This window comes from Coregonus lavaretus, assembly GCF_964263955.1.
Source record: "Coregonus lavaretus genome assembly, chromosome: 13".
Classification (NCBI taxonomy): domain Eukaryota; kingdom Metazoa; phylum Chordata; class Actinopteri; order Salmoniformes; family Salmonidae; genus Coregonus; species Coregonus lavaretus.
Genome location: NC_140000.1, coordinates 4,261,526 through 4,282,809, shown reverse-complemented (window position 1 = coordinate 4,282,809; position 21,284 = coordinate 4,261,526). Strand labels below are relative to the sequence as shown.

The 21,284-nt window shown below is 43.7% G+C and overlaps 1 protein-coding gene across 6 annotated transcripts in view; it reads left to right on the top strand.

Moving 5' to 3' along the window:
• Positions 1-21,284, top strand: part of LOC311140773 (uncharacterized protein) — a 59,102-nt gene that overhangs the window by 10,536 nt on the left and 27,282 nt on the right. For all 6 annotated transcript variants that reach the window (XM_084175992.1, XM_084175991.1, XM_084175990.1 and 3 more), the window contains exons 2-9: positions 7,412-9,159; positions 13,816-14,079; positions 14,330-14,434; positions 14,729-14,771; positions 14,859-14,934; positions 15,374-15,592; positions 18,713-18,800; positions 19,157-19,407. In XM_084175992.1, the coding sequence (XP_084032118.1) occupies positions 9,100-9,159; positions 13,816-14,079; positions 14,330-14,434; positions 14,729-14,771; positions 14,859-14,934; positions 15,374-15,592; positions 18,713-18,800; positions 19,157-19,407 (1,106 nt within the window). In that variant the 5' untranslated portion in view covers positions 7,412-9,099. The remainder of the gene's footprint in view (positions 1-7,411; positions 9,160-13,815; positions 14,080-14,329; positions 14,435-14,728; positions 14,772-14,858; positions 14,935-15,373; positions 15,593-18,712; positions 18,801-19,156; positions 19,408-21,284) is intronic.

The following is a 21,284-nucleotide window of genomic DNA, read 5'->3' as shown; positions in this document are numbered from 1 at the left end:
CCCCCATTGTACTATTTACAAACAAACACGTGACTGGCTCAACTGTTCTGGGGAACTACGTTAACCTTCATAATGTAAAATAATGTGACAAGTGAAATGAAGAACGCAATCTTTGTTTGTCTCCTAACGTATTGCACAAGTGGACTGCAGGTATTTACTTAAAAAGTAGCTGCAAATATTAAAACTTCAAATAAATAGTTTTGACGGTATTGTAAAACCATCCCATGGCTATTTTCAAATACCCCGGTATCTGGTGTATACAGTATAATGCCAAAGCCTAGTGCCAAGGGCCAATACTCTGCATACAGTACAAGACAAGAAGTCAATTGCTCTTTTTTTAAGAGTGAGTTTTTTAAATTCTCTGATAAGATCCAGAGTTTAAAATGTTATGTCTTTATTCCAAATGTGAGTGGACTGTGGACTTGTATATTGTATATCCACAGCATGTCTAGATACTGTAGTTACAGGCACGATCATTGACAAACATGTCATCGATATTATCCATTGACAATTACAGTATGTAAAAATAAATAAATAAAATGTTGTATTGTCACATACACCCGGAAAGGTGCAGTGAAATGTGTTGTTTTACAGGGTCAGCCATAGTAGTACGGCGCCTCTGGAGCAAATTAGGGTTAAGTGCCTTGCTCAAGGGCACATCGACAGATTTTTCACCTTGTCCGCTCAGGTATTCAAACCAGCGACCTTTTGCATACTGGCTCAACACTTTAACCGCCTGCTATGGGCAGCAGGTAGCTTAGTGGTTAAGAGCGTTGTGCCAGTAACCGAAAGGTCACTGGTTCTAATCCCCGAGCCGACTAGGTGAAAAATCTGTCGATGTGCCCTTGAGCAAGGCGCTTAACCCTAATTGCTCCTGTAAGTCGCTCGGGATAAGAGCGTCTGCTAAATGACTAAAATTTAAAATGTAAATGTCTACCTGCCGCCCTATTGACAGACATGTCATCGATACTATTCATTTACAAATATGGATTATCTCCAGTACCACAAGACACACAGATATGAACACTTCTGCAGTAATGTACCACTAATGTACAGATATCACCTTCAATCAATTGGCTTTGGCAGAAGTCCGATTTAAACTGGATTGAACCTAATTGTAGGCTTGGCCTGCTCCTTCAGCCCAACCACAGTCGATCAATGGGATGACTCCATTCAGCCTGGTCCCCAAGTGGTTCAGGTTACAGCATCAGAACCATCTGTGGGGTATTGATTAGGTTGAAACGGAGAGCTGAAGATAAGCTTACACACTAGATGACTAAAATACCTACGTGGGCAATACCCATTATAGCTTAGAGTTTAATTCAGTTTAAGAACTAGCCAGTGTAAAGCCCTTTGCACTGCTTTTTTTTTTTAATCAATGGGTTAGTGTTAGGGGTTTGTATATCAACGTTGCTGAGAGCATTGTGAATGTTCTTTTGAAACAATTTGCATATTCCATTTGGGTGTGTGTGTCTATGTGAATGACTGTAGCCATGAATCGGTGAGTATCTCTGAGTATCTATGTGTATCTGTGAGTATCTGTGTATCTGTGAGTATCTGTGTATCTGAGAGGATGCATGTTTGTTTGTAAATGTGTTTGTGCGTGGGCATGTGTGAGCCTGCCTGTATATCGCTGTGCAAGCGTGTATGTGTGTGTGTGTGTGTTTACTGATATCTTTGCCATTCATTTCCTTTAATTTTGACTTTGGGCCAGGTGGGAGGGGTTAATAGGTGGGAGGGGCTTAACACAAACCATGATTCAGCACAGCAGATCACCACGTCCTGCCAGATCTCCTCTGAGAGAGAGCGAGAACTAGAGCGAGCGAGAGAAAGAAGGAGGGAGATGGGAGATAGGAGAGGAGAGGAAGAGAGATAATCTCACTTGGAGCCTGATTAACACTAAACTCCAGGCTAAATCCCACTCACTAAGCTCACTCTCAGCACCTACAAAGCATGTTTCTGTTTCTCAGTTCCCCTATAGGGCAAATATGATCCAATGTGCTTAAGGGCCAGTGTTGGTGCTGGGGGATGTGGTTTGGATGGTGATGGCTGCTACTCAGATTCACACCAACTATGAATGAATGAAGAAATGTCCTCAGCCTGATACCACAGATCGATTACACTGCTTAGTGTTGTGTGTGTGTGTGTGTGTAGGTCTGAGTGAGAGTGAAAGTGTGTGTGTGTGTGCGCACTGCAGTCGGTGACATGAGATATCCTAATGAGTCTACATCGTCCTGAGAACCTGCAGCATTATACCCCTTCTCCACAAGCTCTGCTCCACACACACACACACCCACACAGATAGTTGCACACACCCATGTTGACTCCAATGCTTCCCACAGTTGTGTCAAGTTGGCTGGATGTCCTTTGGGTGGTGGACCATTCTTGATACACACGGGAAACTGTTGAGCGTGAAAAACCCAGCAGCGTTGCAGTTCTTTACACAAACCGGTGCGCCTAACACCTACTACCATACCCCGTTCAAAGGCACTTAAATTTTTTGTCTTGCCAATTCACCCTCTGAATGGCACACACACCCAATCCATGTCTTAATTGTCTCAAGGCTTAAAAATCTTTCTTTAACCTGTCTCCTCCCCTTCATCTACACTGATTTGAAGTGGATCTAACAAGTGACATCAATAAGGGATCATAGCATTCACCTGGATTCCCCTGGTCAGTCTATGTCATGGAAATAGCAGGTGTTCATAATGTTTTGTACACTGTGTATATATGGCTCTGGTAGTAACAACATGGCTACAACGTAACATAACACAGCTAGCATAGCACAGCTGTCCTATAGCATCTTATCCACCCCCCTTTCCTGTCCTATAGCATCTTATCCACCCCCCTTTCCTGTCCTATAGCATCTTATCCACCCCCCTTTCCTGTCTTATAGCATCTTATCCACCCCCCTTTCCTGTCCTATAGCATCTTATCCACCCCCCCTTTCCTGTCCTGTCCTATAGCATCTTATCCACCCCCCCTTTCCTGTCCTGTCCTATAGCATCTTATCCACCCCCCCCTTTCCTTTCCTGTCCTATAGCATCTTATCCACCCCCCTATCCTGTCCTATAGCATCTTATCCACCCCCCTTTCCTGTCCTATAGCATCTTATCCACCCCCCTTCCCTTTCCTGTCCTATAGCATCTTATACAACCGCCCCCCCCCCCCTCCCTTTCTTTAGTCATAAGTGCATCCCAAATGGCACCCTATTCCCTACAAACTGCACTACTTGTGACCAGGGCCCACAGTCCCGTAGGGGACTATAAAGGAATAGGGTGCCATTTGGAACGCAGCCTCTGAGATGGTCGGAGCATCTGACGTGCACCTGACCCAACAGCTGAACACATTGCTCACCCATATCTGCAGGGCGATCTTTATCTCTGGCAGCTAGTTAGCCTAATGATGGTTGATTTATACAGTAGTAATGATGGTTGATTTATACAGTAGTAATGATGGTGGTGATGACAGCTGGCCTACTGGAGGTAGAAAATGATAGAAATGTAAGACATTATAGGGCCTCTATGCACTATGGAAAAGGGATTTCACAGTCTAAACAGTGTTGACTGACGGTGTTTGACAATTAATACAGTAGTAATCATGGTTGAGTTATACAGTAGTAATCATGGTTGATGGATGGGACAGTTGGTATGCGTCCCAAATGGCACCCTATTCCCATAGGGTTCTGGTCAAAGGTAATGCCCTATATAGGGAATAAGGTGCCATTCAGGACACACATTTGACCTATTGGATTCTATAGGCTAAATTTAAATTATAGAACTATAGTAGGGCTGACCTCATTTAGTCGACTTGTCGATTGTTTGATGGATATACTGTTGGTCGCCCGAGATTTCTCTAGTCCAGCAGTAGCAAAACAAATCTATAATTCAGGTTGTTAAAGACACCTGTCTGATTCACGCCTGTCTGAGTGGACTAATCCATTGTGGAGGCCGTGGGGAAGGCACAGTCCATCACTCTAAGACATGCTACTGAAATTGTATATGGTTAAGGACAATGGTGCAACACTAATAAAAATAATATTATCTTATTACAGATGCGCTTTCTCTGTCGCTGTCCCCAGTTCTGAAACACCAGTGCGCTGTTGAATTGCCGCCTTTTCCTAGACCATTTTGCTAAGTGCATAATAGCTAAGTTAACCAGCATATTTGTGTTGAGAACAATGCGGCGGAGGCAGCAGCGGAGTTAGGAGATGAGAAAACAGCCCTTGCCTTAATTGTCTAAGAAAAGTGAGGAGAGCGGAAACCCCAACTTAATTAGGTCTATAATCTATAGCCTAACTGTTAAATGTGCCTGGCTTTATAAGTCATCCATATATATTTACAGAAATAAGACAGATCCTGCTTCTGTTGCCTGTTTGAGTGTTTGTTTAATAGCCTACTGATTCCTTGAGCAACAAGCCTCACGCAACCACAACATGTCGGATAAACAATACTTATAATAATAAGTAATATCATTATCATTAGTAGGCTTAGTATAGCAGCCTGGTAAAACCAACATCCAGCTGTTGGCCTAAGAGCACATCCTGTTTAGTCTTAATACCGTAACTTAGGCCTATATTTCAATATCTTATATAGGCTACTGTATCAATCAATCATTCATTCGTTCATGCCGTCACACAGCACACGAGTCATTCATGATTTGAAATGCAATCAAGCATTTTAGTTTAAAAAATAAAATGACAAAGCAACCCTTTAATAATTAGCGTAAACAATAACTAACTAAATCGTTGCATTTCTGCAATTTCCTTCATGAATGCATGCAACTTTTTTTTGTCTTTGCTGTAATAAAGGCTTTACAAAAATAAAGACTTACAACAGACTCTCTGGTATGCTTATAATGCATTTAGTGTTGTTTACATTGTTCCAACCGGTCAGAAAAATTATATTGTAATCTATACAGCACCTGTTTGGCACACATAATATGCACGCAGCGCTTGCTCCTAACCTTCTTTTTCTTGATCTCCAGTATTTTACACAACCAGTCAAATGTATTCCACACATCCGACTTCCCCTTTACCTCCTGAGCAACCAGTAAACATTCCCCCGTTTCGAGTTTATTTGTCACGTCGTCTGCATCCATTTTGCTGCCACGTGTTACGGCGTTCAGAGTTTGTTATAACCAATTTATTGATGTGATTATGAAATGCAATAGGTCAGGCCTATTGATCACGTGCATGCGATGCATACGTGTCAAATAAAGAGAGCAAGGGTTGAGGGAATAGGGAATGTTTTTCCTAAACAAATGAGGGATTTCTGTAACAGAACTTCCGCAACATGGACAGCGCGATTCTGTGATGGTCGCTGCAGCAGGGAGGAGAGCAAGACAATGGGTGCTAGTCACACAGTCACTCACTGTAAAAATAAATGTACACAGCGCAGCAAGTCTGAGCCGGCCCGGCACAATCAAATCAATTGCGTTGGGACTCCCTCTAGTCATTTGTGTGTCTTAATTATTTCATCAAACAGTTCGCTTAAAGCATCAGACAAACTCAATGCATATAGTTGATTTGATTAAAACACTTAGGATTTGTCTATATATGGAAAAATACAAGTTTTAAAATGTCTACCAATCGATTGGTCGAAAGAACAGATGACTCTCGGTCGACCAATTTCTTTTGGGTCGGGGACCTACAGTATAAGAATAAATTATAGGCCAACAGGGAGGGAACCTTGAGTGTGTAAAAATAGCAACAATTTGATGAAGTGTGGCTGAACTGCCATGCTGAGTCTGACTCTAACCAGCTTTGACTGTGTTTGACAATTTCAATCCACTATCCTTGTATCTCGCCTAAACATAGGATGCCTCCCAAATGCCACCCTATTTCCTATATATTGCTCTACTTTTGACCAGGGCCCTGGTCCAAAGTAGTGCACTACATAGGGAATAGGGTGCCATTTGGGACACAGACACAGTGTGGTTGTGAGAGTCCCTGTTACTTCTCAGGGTGTCTTTTAACAGTCACAACCACCAGGTTAGCAGCTGGACCAGAGCTGCTCAGCTGGCCTTTAGCATAGAATCTAGATGTTACCTAGTGAAGACAATGCAGGAGGCAGGCGGGAGGCAGCAGCAGACACAAGCCGTCTCATCTGGTCCATTAACACCATGTCTGTTTCCTGACTATCACCATTGAGATGACGCTACATTAAAAGACCCAGAGGAGATCCTGAGCACTGAGGCGTATACCACGCTGTGTGTGTGTTGACCTAGGGAACAGGCCTATGGGGGGTTGGGGGAAGGGAAGGGAAGAGCTGGATTAGTTAGAGTGCACCACAGTTATTGGTCACTGGACTCAAACAATGGGAGGACTAAAGAGGATTTGGTCTCTGTGGTGCCCCCTCCCCTCCTCCCCTCCTCTCCTCCATACCCCTGCTGTCCCTATAGCTCTGTGTGTGTCACGCACCCCCTGGGGTAAGGACAGCCGTGTGTGTGCAGCTGGAAGATCTGCCACCATGTCTAGCTAAGCGTCTCCCCACCCCGCCCCCCCACTGTATGGTAGACCTAGACATATGATGAACTATTAGCCTACATGTTGGACAATGACAACAACTACCAGCATCAGACTAGCCTAGATGCTAACAGTGGGCTAAGTAGATGCAATCTCTCTTAACACTGTATGGAGGGCTATTAGACATATGCACAATGAACTGCTATGATCTAACACAAGTACGCTGATGCTGCTGCCAGTCTTTCAAGGACAGCCTCACAACTGCAGCCAAGCTCACGTAGTGAAGTGAAGTGAAGTGAACACAATAACTGTCCATTTACTTCTCAGAAGCCCGGTATGTCCTGTGAATTTCTAAACCAATTTAGTAGTGATGCATTGTCATGCAATGTTCCATTGGGACATCTTGGCCCAGCGTGTGAAGCCGGCAGGGCCACAGCGGTTGGATGAAAGAGCCGTGTTGGGTTTAGTGCTGAGGATGATACTGACTGGCGCTGTATTAATGGACCTCCAGGCTGCTACAGAGCAGAAACACTCCATTGTGTGTGTTGTTAATGAGCCTCTGGTAGACACACACTGTGGTGAGCTGCCTGTCTCTCAAGAGGTCCTACCAGACACACACACACACACACTCATTCAACAAGAGGTGCCATTGTGCAGTGGAGTGGGATACACTCAGAACTCCATATGAAAAAGAGAGAGTGTGTGTTTTAGAGAGCATGTAGTCTGTGGGTGGAATATTTGATCAAGTACTCCAGTCTGAGAAAGCATAGTAGTAGCTCATGCTATAGAATGGCACCGCTGCATCACTGTTGACTGTCCGTAATCATGTCTTGCATGTGTGTATATTGCTGTGCATTATCCAACACGACAACACACATGACCTTTCTTTTTCCTGTCCCTGACCCCTCCATGTCATGTTCTCCTTGCAGTGTACCATGACGACAGAGGCTAGCGCGGTGGGCGAGGCGGACACAGAGGGCAAGCCGAAGCCCAGCGTAGCAGAGGCAGATGTAAAACCGGAGAACAAGCAGAGCCCAGAGCCAGAAGCAGCAGCAGCAGCGGAGCCAGAGCGGGAGAAGCCCAGCCAGAAGGCCCAGGAGCAGGCCTCAGAGCCTGGCCCCACAGAGAGCCCTACCTCCCCCACCACCACCACAGCTGAGGAGGAGCAGCTAGTGAAGCCCCGCCAGCGCACCTCAGCCGGCCGGGGCCTCTCACGCCTATTCTCCTCCTTCCTCAAGCGGCGCTCGCAGTGCACAGACGTAGAGTGGGCTGAGGTCGAGAAGGCAGAGAAGGAGACTAAGGAGAAAGAGAAGGCAGAGGCTGGAGCAAAGGAGGAAAGGTTAGAGCAGGCCAAGGGGGAGGAGAAGAAAAAAGCAGAGGAAAGGGGGGAGAAGAAAGAAGTGCTGAAAAAAGAGGAGGAAAAGGTTGAGAAGCAAGAGGAGGAAGAGGCAGCAAAGAAAGAGGCAGTGAAGAAGAAGAGAGAGGAGGAAGAGGCAGCAAAGAAAGCAGAGAAGAAGAAGAAAGAGGAGGAAGAGGCAGCAAAGAAAGCAGAGAAGAAGAAGAGAGAGGAGGAAGAGGCAGCAAAGAAAGCAGAGAAGAAGAAGAGAGAGGAGGAAGAGGCAGCAAAGAAAGAGTCAGTGAAGAAGAAGAAAGAGGAGGAAGAGGCAGCAAAGAAAGAGGCAGTGAAGAAGAAGAAAGAGGAGGAAGAGGCAGCAAAGAAAGCAGAGAAGAAGAAGAAAGAGGAGGAAGAGGCAGCAAAGAAAGCAGAGAAGAAGAAGAGAGAGGAGGAAGAGGCAGCAAAGAAAGCAGAGAAGAAGAAGAAACAGGAGGAAGAGGCAGCAAAGAAAGCGAAGAAGAAAGAGGAGGAAGAGGCAGCAAAGAAAGCGAAGAAGAAAGAGGAGGAAGAGGCAGCAAAGAAAGCGAAGAAGAAAGAGGAGGAAGAGGCAGCAAAGAAAGCGAAGAAGAAAGAGGAGGAAGAGGGAGCAAAGAAAGCGAAGAAGAAAGAGGAGGAAGAGGCAGCAAAGAAAGCGAAGAAGAAAGAGGAGGAAGAGGCAGCAAAGAAAGCAGAGAAGAAGAAAGAAGAGGAAGCGGTAACGAAGAAAGAGGCAGAGCAGAAGAAACAAGAGGAGGGAGAGGCAGCAAAGAAAGCAGAGGAGGAGGAAGAGGCAGCAAAGAAAGCAGAGGAGGAGGAAGAGGCAGCAAAGAAAGCAGAGGAGGAGGAAGAGGCAGCAAAGAAAGCAGAGGAGGAGGAAGAGGCAGCAAAGAAAGCAGAGGAGGAGGAAGCGGCAGCAAAGAAAAAGGAGGAGGTGGAAGCGGCAGCAAAGAAAGACGAGGAGGAGGAAGAGGCAGCAAAGAAAGCAGAGAAGAAGAAGAAAGAGGAGGAAGAGAAGAAGAAAGGGGGGGAAAAGACAACGAAAAAAAAACAAAGGGGGAAGAAGAAAGAGAAGGAGAAGGGGAAGAAGGAGGAGGAGAATAAAGAGGTAAAGAAGAAAGAGGAGGGGAAGGGGAAGAAGAAACGGAAGGGCAAAAAGAAAGCAGTGGAGCCGTCCACAACAGAGGTGCAGGTGAAAGCCCCCATCGCTGCCCCAGAGCCAGAGCTCAGAGCGGAGGCAGAGGGGGAGGCTGAACAGGAGATGCAGGAGGAGCCTGTAGAGGCCCAGGACCATCACTCCATCAGCAGCGCAGAGACACAGGTGAGTGAGGGAGACAGACAGTGAACTTCTCACCTAGGGCATGGGTGCACAACTCTGTTCCTTGGGGAACGCTATCCTGCAGTTTTTTTGTTCTGATTTAGATTGTGGGAGAACAGCTTTTGCAGTGCGCAAAAAAAAAGAAAATACAGAATTATATCTATACTGAACAAAATATAAACGCAACATGTAAAGTGTTGATCCAATGTTTCATGAGCTGAAATAAAAGATCCCAGAAATGTTCCATATGCACAAAAAGCGTATTTTTCTCAAATGTTATGCACAAATTTGTTTACATCCCTGATAGTGAGCATTTCTCCTTTGCCAAGATAATTCATCCACCTGACAGGTGTGGTATAATCAAGAAGTTGATTAAAGAGCATGATCATTACAAAGGTGCACCTTGTGCTGGGGACATTAAAAGGCCACTCTAAAATGTGCAGTTTTGTCACACAACACAATGCCACAGATGTCTCAAATTTTGAGGGAGCGAGCAGTTGGCATGCTGACTGCAAGAATGTCCACCAAAGCTGTTGCCAAAGAATTGAATGTTCATTTCTCTACCATAAGCCGCCTCCAAAGTCATTTTAGAAAATTTGGCAGTACGTCCAACCGGCCTCACAACCGCAGCTACGTGTAACCACGCCAGCCCAGGACCTCCCCATCTGGCTTCTTCACTGTTGGGATCGTCTGAGACCAGCCACTCGGACAGCTGATGAAACTGAGGAGTATTTCTGTCTGTAATAAATCTCTTTTGTGGGGAAAAACTAATTCTGATTGGCTCGGCCTGGCTCCCAGTGGGTGGGCCTGGCTCCCAAGTGGATGGCCTGGCTCCCCAGTGGATGGGCCTATGCCCTCCCAGGCCCACCCATGTCTGCGTCCCTACCCAGTCATGTGAAATCCATAGATTATGGCCTAATGAATTTATTTCAATTGATTTCCTTTAATGAACTGTAACTGAAATTGTTGCATGTTGCGTTTTATATTTTTGTTCAGTATATTATTAAAAGTGTCAATGAGTTGCCTTCCCATTTTCTTTTACAATGCTGTTATTATTTTGCACATTGAGGGGCTGCTTTGCAGCAGACTGAAGATGTAGGCCAATGAGTCTCAGGTGAGAGACGGGAGTAAAAAATAAATGAAGTGAACATCAAGCACAGAAACTGAAGGAACATGTTACCCAGAGTCTGATCAACAACATAGCATTCAGAGAATAGCTACACTGAAGACACTCAGCGTAGCAGAAGAGAGAGAGAGGTACAGGACAAAACATCAACTCATTTGTAGCTTGAGTAGGGTGGGCTGTTAACTCAGCAGAACTGACTAGGCTGGTCTGTGCTGGTCTAGAGCCCCCTAGATCTAGCCTGTGTTAGGAAAAGTACTGTTTCAAGTAATACTGTAATAACTTAAGTAACATTGCTGTTACATAGTAATCTAGTACTGCTAATCTAGTAGTGCTGAGCGATTAACTGACATTTCTGTTATTTTTCAGTTTTTAAACAACTAATTGACCGATGTTGGTTCAATTATTTGAATTCCATTTCATATCGATTTTTTTTAGCTTGATGCTCAGTTTGTGTAGAGATAAATCAGATCAAGCCCGAACTATGCGATGTAGTAGGGAGTTGAAGTTTCCAACAGGCCAATATTCTACATATTTTACTGCAGAAAATGTGGTAATTGACTACAATGAACATAATCCATTGCGCACCCACTTACTTGTCCGGTCTCGGTCTGTGTGGAGCAGAGAGGAGAGAGAACAAGTGATGGGGATAGAAAGCAGTTGCTTTGCGAGGTACACTACCGTTCAAAAGTTTGGGGTCACTTAGAAATGTCCTTGTTTTCGAAAGAAAAGCAATTTTTTTGTCCATTAAGATAACATCAAATTTATCAGAAATACAGTGTAGACATTGTTAATGTTGTAAATGGCTATTGTAGCTGGAAACTGATGATTTTTAATGGAATATCTACATAGGCGTACAGAGGCCCATTATCAGCAACCATTACATTTTACATTTTAGTCATTTAGCAGACGCTCTTATCCAGAGCGACTTACAGTCCTGTGTTCCAGTGGCATGTTGTGTTTGCTAATCCAAGTTTATCATTTTCAAAGGCTAATTGATCATTAGAAAACCCTTTTGCAATTATATTAGCACAGCTGAAAACTGTTGTGCTGATTAAAGAAGCAATAAAACTGGCCTTCTTGAGACTAGTTGAGTATCTGGAGCATCAGCAATTGTGGGTTCGATTACAGGCTCAAAATGGCCAGAAACAAATAACTTTCTTCTGAAACTTGTCAGTCTATTCTTGTTCTGAGAAATTAAGACTATTCCATGCGAGAAATTGCCAAGAAACTGAAGATCTCGTACCACGCTGTGTACTACTCCCTTCACAGAACAGCGCAAACTGGCTCTAACCAGACTAGAAAGAGGAGTGGGAGGCCCCGGTGCACAACTGAGCAAGAAGACAAATACATTAGAGTGTCTCGTTTGAGAAACAGACGCCTCACAGGTCCTCAACTAGCAGCTTTATTAAATATTACCCGCAAAACACCAGTCTCAATGTCAACAGTGAAGAGGCGACTCCGGGATGTTGACCTAGGCAGAGTTGCAAAGAAAAAGTCCAGTGTCTGTGTTCTTTTGCCCATCTTAATCTTTTTTTTGTATTGGCCAGTCTGAGATATGGCTGTTTCTTTGAAACTCTGCCTAGGTCAGCATCACAGAGTCGCCTCTTCACTGTTGACATTGAGACTGGTGTTTTGCGGGTAATATTTAATGAAGCTGCCAGTTGTGGACCTGTGAGGCGTCTGTTTCTCAAACTAGACACTCTAATGTATTTGTCCTCTTGCTCAGTTGTGCACCGGGGCCTCCCACTCCTCTTTCTAGTCTGGTTAGAGCCAGTTTGCGCTGTTCTGTGAAGGGAGTAGTACACAGCGTTGTACGAGATCTTCAGTTTCTTGGCAATTTCTCACATGGAATAGCCTTCATTTCTCAGAACAAGAATAGACTGACGAGTTTCAGAAGAAAGTTATTTGTTTCTGGCCATTTTGAACGTGTAATCGAACCCACAATTGCTGATGCTCCAGATACTCAACTGGTCTCAAGAAGGCCTGTTGTATTGCTTCTTTAATCAGCACAACAGTTTTCAGCTGTGCTAACATAATTGCAAAAGGGTTTTCTAATGATCAATTAGCCTTTGAAAATGATCAACTTGGATTAGCAAACAGAACGTGCCATTGGAACACAGGACTGATGGTTGCTGATAATGGGCCTCTGTACTCCTATGTAGATATTCCATAAAAAATCTGCCGTTTCCAGCTACAATAGCCATTTACAACATTAACAATGTCTACACTGTATTTCTGATCAATTTGATGTTATTTAAATTGACAAAAAATGACATTTCTAAGTGACCCCAAACCTTTGAACGGTAGTGTATCTCTAACTGAAAATACATGATCTAAGTGATTGGTTGTTTATTTATTTTGATTTAGCATTTATTTAAACAGGGAGTCACATTGAGATTAAAAATCTATTTTACAAGAGAGCCCTGTATACATTACAATAAAAACAGACTAATAAAACAACATACACATATGTGCATAATACAATATAATTCAGCACACTATAAACAAAACGCAGATTTTCCCAAATCTGTGGAGACTGAAGGGATCTCTAGTGTTATCCATTCCTGAGAACGGGTTTGGTAACTTGTGATTCTTAACTTAATTAACGAGTTACATATGGAGGGAGTTTCTGTAAGATTGCTTTATAAATAAATGAAAGAGAATGCAGCTCTCTTCTTACAGACAGAGAGGTCCAGCCCACTTTTTTATACAGACTATAATGATGAGTCCTAAAATTGTCCCCTGTGATAAAACGTATTGCGGAATGGTAGACTGCGTCCAAGGGTTTCAAAACAGAGGTTGCCGCATGCATGCATGTAGTTGGTATTCAACAGTCCAAAAAGTTTGCCTTATTTACTTTGAAGAACTACTAAAATATTGATTTAGTCAGACAGCATAGGCAGCAGCTCTTTAGAGATGAGATGACTTGGAATGAAATAATAAAGTCATCAAATAAAACAAATGTAATATACACAACAACTGAAATATTTTATTAAAGTAATGTGAAAAAATTATGGTTAATAAGTGATAAGAAGTAATGGGCAGTCACTACCATCATGGGACTTTTATTAATTGTTTTATTCTGTGTTGCAGCATTCAACCCACATAATGCATAGTGCATTTATTACCTAAAACAAATAAATAGAAACCGAAATCAAAAACTGAGATTATTCTTTTTTAAATCAAACCGAAACCGAACCAACCTCAAAAAACACGAATCGCTCAGCACTATAATCAAGGACATCGGAGTTCCAGTGTAGTTGGAAGAGAGAAGAGCGGGATGAAAGTTGTTTGTTATAACACAAGTGGAAGAAGGACTGCCGTGCTTGTTCCACGTGTTATAACAAACATGTTCAGTGCCAAGCTCTTCCCTCTAACACCTACACTGGAAGCCACTTGTCCTTATTTCCTGAGGATAATGACTGCTTTATATTCTGAGTCACTCTGTCTATTACATAAATGTAACTGTCTTTAATTAGAAATGAAACATCCTGACAACATGTCTGTCATATGACCTTTCTGTGACCCCCTAGCCAGCACAGGAGGAGCAGAAGGCGGACACTGAGGTAGAGAAGGAGGCGGTCGTAGAGGAGGTAGAGATGAAAGAAGAAACAGAGGAAGAGCTGGCCGAGCAGATGGAGGAGGTGGGAGAGGCGAACGGAGGGGAGGGGGAGAACACTAACGGAGAAGAGGAGAAGAAGGTGGCAGCAGAGGAGGCCAAACCCTCCAAGCGCCCTCGGATCATGCAGTGTAAAGTCACCCTCCTGGACGGCACTCTGTTTGAGTGTGAGCTCGATGTAAGACACTTCTCAAATACAACGTTGTCTTTTCAGCCTTGTTCTATTATTTTCTACTCTTCATATAATTGCCCATCAACTCTGTTTTTAACTTAATATTTTTTAATGCATAGTTGTCAGTACAGCCAGTTATATTTAATCCTTACTGAATGCTTATTTGTGATTGGTTGCGAGTACAACCAGTAATATTTCTTCCTTACTGAATGCTTATTTGTGATTGGTCCCCTCTCTGTCTCCCTGTGTCGTATAGAAACATGCGAAGGGCTCGGATCTGTTTGTGAAGGTGTGTGACCACCTCAACCTGCTGGAGAGAGACTACTGTGGCCTGGCCGTCTGGGATACCCCCACCTCCAGGGTACAGTACTGGTTTAAGAATGGGCTGCTAATCTATGGTGAAGTGGTGAACACTCATCTTAACCTTCCAAGTGAAATGAGGGTAGATTGCATCTCATCTTTGGAGATTTCCTTTGGGAGAGAAAGATATGTTCAGTGAGTGGGTCGTTTTGAGTGTAGTTTGACTGCATGTTCTTACCCATTAGAGAAACAGTAGCCTATAGGATGGAAGGTGCAGTTTCACCACATAGGGTAAAATTACTTTGTTACAGTACGATGACGTTCATTGAGTCTGTTCTCCCACTGTCATTTACAGACATGGCTGGATGCCTCCAAAGAGATCCGGAAACAGGTGGCAGGTGGGTGATGTCATCCTATATGATGATGTAAATAAACTTTTCTAACTCAAATTGCCAACAGTACTCACTCTGTATTTTCGTCTCCAGATTATACATACGAGTTCACTTTCAACGTGAAGTTCTACCCTCCTGATCCAGCTCAGCTCACAGAAGACCTCACCAGGTTAGTCTACATACACATCTACTATATCTGCCGTTAAATCAATTTCAGGGTGTCAGTGGTTAACTCCCTCCCTCCTCTCTCTCCCTTCACCCTCCCCCCTCTCTCTCTCTCTCTCTCTCTCTCTCTCTCTCTCCCTCTTCACCCTCGCCCCCCCCCCTCTCTCTCTTTATTTCTCTCGCTCTCTCTCTCTCTCTCTCTCTCTCTCTCTCTCTCTCTCTCTCTCTCTCTCTCTCTCTCTTTCTTTCCCTTAACCCCACCCTTTCTCTCTCCCCCTTCACCACCCTCTCTCTCTCTCTCTATCTCTCTCTCTCTGTCCCTCCACCCCCTCTCTCTCTCCCTCTCTCTCCACCCCTCCTCTCTCTCTCGCTCTCTCTCCCTCCTTCTCTCTCTCTCTCTCCCTCCACACGCCCCCCTCTCTCTCTCTCCCTCCCTCTCCCAGGTACTACCTGTGTCTACAGCTGCGTAAGGACATCCTGAGTGGCCTGCTGCCATGCTCCTTTGTGACTCTGGCCATGCTAGGCTCCTACACCGCCCAGTCTGAGCTGGGGGAGTATGACCCAGAGGTCCACAGCTCTAATTACACCAAGGAGCTGAGGCTGGCCCCGGGACAGGGCAAGGAGCTGGAGGACAAGGTCATGGAGTTGCACCGCACATATAGGTAAGAACCAGGGGAGGGCCAGACTATATAGTGGAGTAATGTAGAAAAGACCAGGGAGGACCAGACTATATACTGGAGTACTGTAGAAAAGACAAGGGAGGACCAGACTATATACTGGAGTACTGTAGAAAAGACCAGGGAGGACCAGACTATATGCAGGAGTAATGTAGAAAAGACCAGGAAGGACCAGACTATATGCTGGAGTAATGTAGAAAAGACCAGGGAGGACCAGACTATATACTGGAGTAATGTAGAAAAGACCAGGGAGGACCAGACTATATGCTGGAGTAATGTAGAAAAGACCAGGGAGGACCAGACTATATACTGGAGTAATGTAGAAAAGACCAGGGAGGACCAGACTATATACTGGAGTAATGTAGAAAATACCAGGGAGGACCAGACTATATGCTGGAGTAATGTAGAAAATAACAGGGAGGACCAGACTATATACTGGAGTAATGTAGAACAGACCAGGGAGGACCAGACTATATGCTGGAGTAATGTAGAAAAGACCAGGGAGGACCAGACTATATACTGGAGTAATGTAGAAAAGACCAGGGAGGACCAGACTATACAGTGAGAGGGAAAAGTATTTGATCCCCTGCTGATTTTGTACGTTTGCCCACTGACAAAGAAATGGTCAGTCTATAATTTTAATGGTAGGTTTATTTGAACAGTGAGAGACAGAATAACAACAAAATAATCCAGAAAAACGCATTTAAAAAATGTTATAAATTGATTTGCATTTTAATGAGGGAAATAAGTATTTGACCCCCTCTCAATCAGAAAGATTTCTGGCTCCCAGGTGTCTTTTATACAGGTAACGAGCTGAGATTAGGAGCACACTCTTAAAGGGAGTGCTCCTAATCTCAGTTTGTTACCTGTATAAAAGACACCTGTCCACAGAAGCAATCAATCAATCAGATTCCAAACTCTCCACCATGGCCAAGACCAAAGAGCTCTCCAATGATGTCAGGGACAAGATTGTAGACCTACACAAGGCTGGAATGGGCTACAAGATCATCGCCAAGCAGCTTGGTGAGAAGGTGACAACAGTTGGTGCGATTATTCGCAAATGGAAGAAACACAAAATAACTGTCAATCTCCCTCGGCCTGGGGCTCCATGCAAGATCTCACCTCATGGAGTTGCAATGATCATGAGAACGGTGAGGAATCAGCCCAAAACTACACGGGAGGATCTTGTCAATGATCTCAAGGCAGCTGGGACCATAGTCACCAAGAAAACAATTGGTAACACACTACGCCGTGAAGGACTGAAATCCTGCAGCGCCTGCAAGGTCCCCCTGCTCAAGAAAGCACATATACAGGCCCGTCTGAAGTTTGCTAATGAACATCTGAATGATTCAGAGGAGAACTGGGTGAAAGTGTTGTGGTCAGATGAGACCAAAATCGAGCTCTTTGGCATCAACTCAACTCGCCGTGTTTGGAGGAGGAGGAATGCTGCCTATGACCCCAAGAACACCATCCCCACCGTCAAACATGGAGGTGGAAACATTATGCTCTGGGGGTGTTTTTCTGCTAAGGGGACAGGACAACTTCACCGCATCAAAGGGACGATGGACGGGGCCATGTACCGTCAAATCTTGGGTGAGAACCTCCTTCCCTCAGCCAGGGCATTGAAAATGGGTCGTGGATGGGTATTCCAGCATGACCCAAAACACACGGCCAAGGCAACAAAGGAGTGGCTCAAGAAGAAGCACATTAAGGTCCTGGAGTGGCCTAGCCAGTCTCCAGACCTTAATCCCATAGAAAATCTGTGGAGGGAGCTGAAGGTTCGAGTTGCCAAACGTCAGCCTCGAAACCTTAATGACTTGGAGAAGATCTGCAAAGAGGAGTGGAACAAAATCCCTCCTGAGATGTGTGCAAACCTGGTGGCCAACTACAAGAAACGTCTGACCTCTGTGATTGCCAACAAGTGTTTTGCCACCAAGTACTAAGTCATGTTTTGCAGAGGGGTCAAATACTTATTTCCCTCATTAAAATGCAAATCAATGTATAACATTTTTGACATGACTATATACTGGAGTAATGTGGAAAAGACCAGGGAGGACCAGACTATATACTGGAGTAATGTGGAAAAGACCAGGGAGGACCGGACTATATACTGGAGTACTGTAGAAAAGACCAGGAAGGACCAGACTATATACTGGAGTAATGTAGAAAAGACCAGGAAGGACCAGACTATATGCTGGAGTAATGTAGAAAAGACCAGGGAGGACCAGACTATATGCTGGAGTAATGTGGAAAAGACCAGGGAGGACCAGACTATATACTGGAGTAATGTGGAAAAGACCAGGGAGGACCAGACTATATACTGGAGTAATGTAGAAAAGACCAGGAAGGACCAGACTATATACTGGAGTAATGTAGAAAAGACCAGGAAGGACCAGACTATATACTGGAGTAATGTAGAAAAGACCAGGAAGGACCAGACTATATACTGGAGTAATGTAGAAAAGACCAGGAAGGACCAGACTATATACTGGAGTAATGTAGAAAAGACCAGGAAGGACCAGACTATATGCTGGAGTAATGTAGAAAAGACCAGGGAGGGCCAGACTATATACTGGAGTAATGTAGAAAAGACCAGGAAGGACCAGACCATATACTGGAGTAATGTAGAAAAGACCAGGAAGGACCAGACTATATACTGGAGTAATGTAGAAAAGACCAGGAAGGACCAGACTATATACTGGAGTAATGTAGAAAAGACCAGGAAGGACCAGACTATATACTGGAGTAATGTAGAAAAGACCAGGAAGGACCAGACTATATACTGGAGTAATGTAGAAAAGACCAGGAAGGACCAGACCATATACACACCATAAACATGTTATCATGTAGCTGATAAACTGCTATGGTGTGATAACTTCCACTTGTTCTCACGTAGTTGCTAACTTGCACCCTTACATGTTTACATTTGAGTCATTTAGGAGAAGCTTTTATCCAGAGCGACTTACAGTAGTGAGTGCATAAATTTTTTTGTACTGGTCCCCTGTGGGAATCGAACACACAACCCTGGTGTTGCAAGCACCATGCTCTACCAACTGAGCTACACGGGACCTGTTTACATGTACCCATCTCTCTGTTTGTCTCCAGGTCCATGAGTCCAGCCCAGGCAGATATGTTGTTTCTGGAGAATGCCAAGAAGCTGTCTATGTATGGAGTGGATCTGCACCAAGCCAAGGTACACTTTACAATGTTCTGTAATAAACTGTCAATCTAGGACTGGAACAGTTCTATCTATAGAAGGAACTTTTTAATATATATTTTTTAAGAGCGGTCAGAAAAAGTAGTAAACTATCAAATCAAAGTGCATGATTTGGGAATAGATTTTTTATTTCAAAATTGCTGTCAAGCTGTCATAATCAAACAAGAGATTAATCTGTGCTGCTCAAAGTGTAGCAGAGGCTGCCTCCTAGTGGCATGCTGCTGCAAGTGCAGGAGTCACAATGATGGAAAGATGCCTATAGCGTCTATGATGAGGATATATAGAAAATATTGATAATCTTTACTGAATGTACTTTTTCTGCATGCTCACAGGATCTTGAGGGTGTGGACATCACGCTAGGGGTGTGTTCTGGTGGTCTCATGGTATACAAGGACAAGCTGAGGATCAATCGTTTCCCCTGGCCCAAAGTCCTCAAGATCTCCTACAAACGAAGCAGCTTCTTCATCAAGATCCGTCCCTCTGAGCAAGAACAGTACGAGAGCACAATTGGCTTCAAGCTGCCCAACTACAAGGCCTCCAAGAGGCTGTGGAAGGCCTCAGTGGAACACCATACCTTCTTCAGGTGAGAAAGCCACTCACCCTCAGTGATGCTGTGGTGAACAAATAGGTGGTGGGTAAACCGTGATCGCCGTTCGCGGTGAATAAAATAATTTCCCTATACTTTCAGTTGAAAAAATGAATGGAACTATATATTGAGACTGTTTAGGGCCAAAAATAAGGGGTTAAATACATGTGTATATAAAAAAATAAAAATAAAAATACAAATCCTGATCTTTCAGAACAAACTTCCTTTTCATTTTTTTTTTTTTTGGGGGGACTATCTGTTGTTCCATGTAGTGAATCTGTTATTCAATGCGTTTGTATGGGATAATAGCAGAAAGGCCAAATACACATTTTCATCAAATAATTAATTAATAAAAAATATATATACTTCAAGGGGTCTTAAAATTCAAAATCAAATAGCAAAAATGATCCTTGGTATGACCTTCTTTAAAACAATTCCATATAGCTTAGTAGACCCCCCCATTCCCCCGGCTTAGACTGGGCTTAGACTGTAATGGGCTAATAATATTATCTTTAAGAACTAACAATCAGCTAAACAAAAACTAGACAGTCAGGGAGAATTGAAAAATCCAAAAACAATTCATTTAACAGTAGAGATTTTGTTATGTTTGAGCAAAAGAACACAGCATTAGCCATTGCAAAATGCATAGGATTGCAGGAAATTTGCTTTTAAATGGCAAAATATTCTCTCTGTTCCATTGCAGAATATGTAGTATCGCAGGAAATTTGCTTTAAAACTGCAACCTTTTTAGCTCCATGGCAAAATGTGTAGAATTGCAGGAAGTTAGCTTTGTCTCTTAGTGCCATGGAGAAATTTGTAGAATTTGAAGGAAATTGGCTCACAAATACAAAAGTTTCTCTACACCGCCAACATGGGGGCCTCTAAAATGTTCAGCTGAGCCAACGTGCGTTAACCCTCCACTACACCACTACACCCTGCTTCCAACTAACAAGTTACCCTTAACCACAGATCTAGGATCAGATTATCCTACAAACCCAATCCTGACCTTAACCATTAGGACGTTAAAACAATATCTGATCCCATATCAGTGGTTACGGGCTGGCAACTTCTACCTACTCTACTTCCTGGATCATCTGCCCCATAGAGGTACAATAAAATAGTTCTATTTAATTCTGTGATCTGCCCCCACTACTGCCCGGCAACAGGGGGGCATTCTCAGGTTACCAATCCCTCATGCCTTCTAATTGGCTAATTGTCCCCTGCAGCATAACCTTTCTGAGAGTAACTCTATTAGCCATGATGGTAGTCTACCTCCAGCTACAGTGCCGTGACAAAGTATTTGCCCCCTTTCTGATTTTCTATATTTTTGATACTGAATGTTATCAGTCCTTCAACCAAAACCTAATATTAGATCAAGGGAAGCTGAAAAAGGAAAAGAAGTATACTTATTTTATTTATTTCATTAACAAAATATGCAACACCCAATTCCCCTGTGTGAAAAAGTAATTGCCCCCTTACGCTCAATAACTGGTTGTGCCACCTTTAGCTGCAATGACTGCAACCAAATGCTTCTTGTAGTTGTTGATCAGTCTCTCACATCGCTGTGGAGGAATTTTGTCCACTCTTGCATGCAGAACTGCTTTAACTCAGTGACATTTGTGGTTGTAGTGTGATGGTTTGGGGATGCTTTGCTGCCTCAGGACCTGGACGACAAATGTCGCTGAGTTAAAGCAGTTCCGCATGGAAGAGTGGGACAGAATTCCTCCACAGCGACATGAGAGACTGAACAACAACTACAGGAAGCGTTTGGTTGGCATCATTGCAGCTAAAGGTGGCACAACCAGTTATTGAGTATAAGGGGGCAATTACTTTTTCACAAAGGGACATTGGGTGTTGCATAATTTTGTTTATGA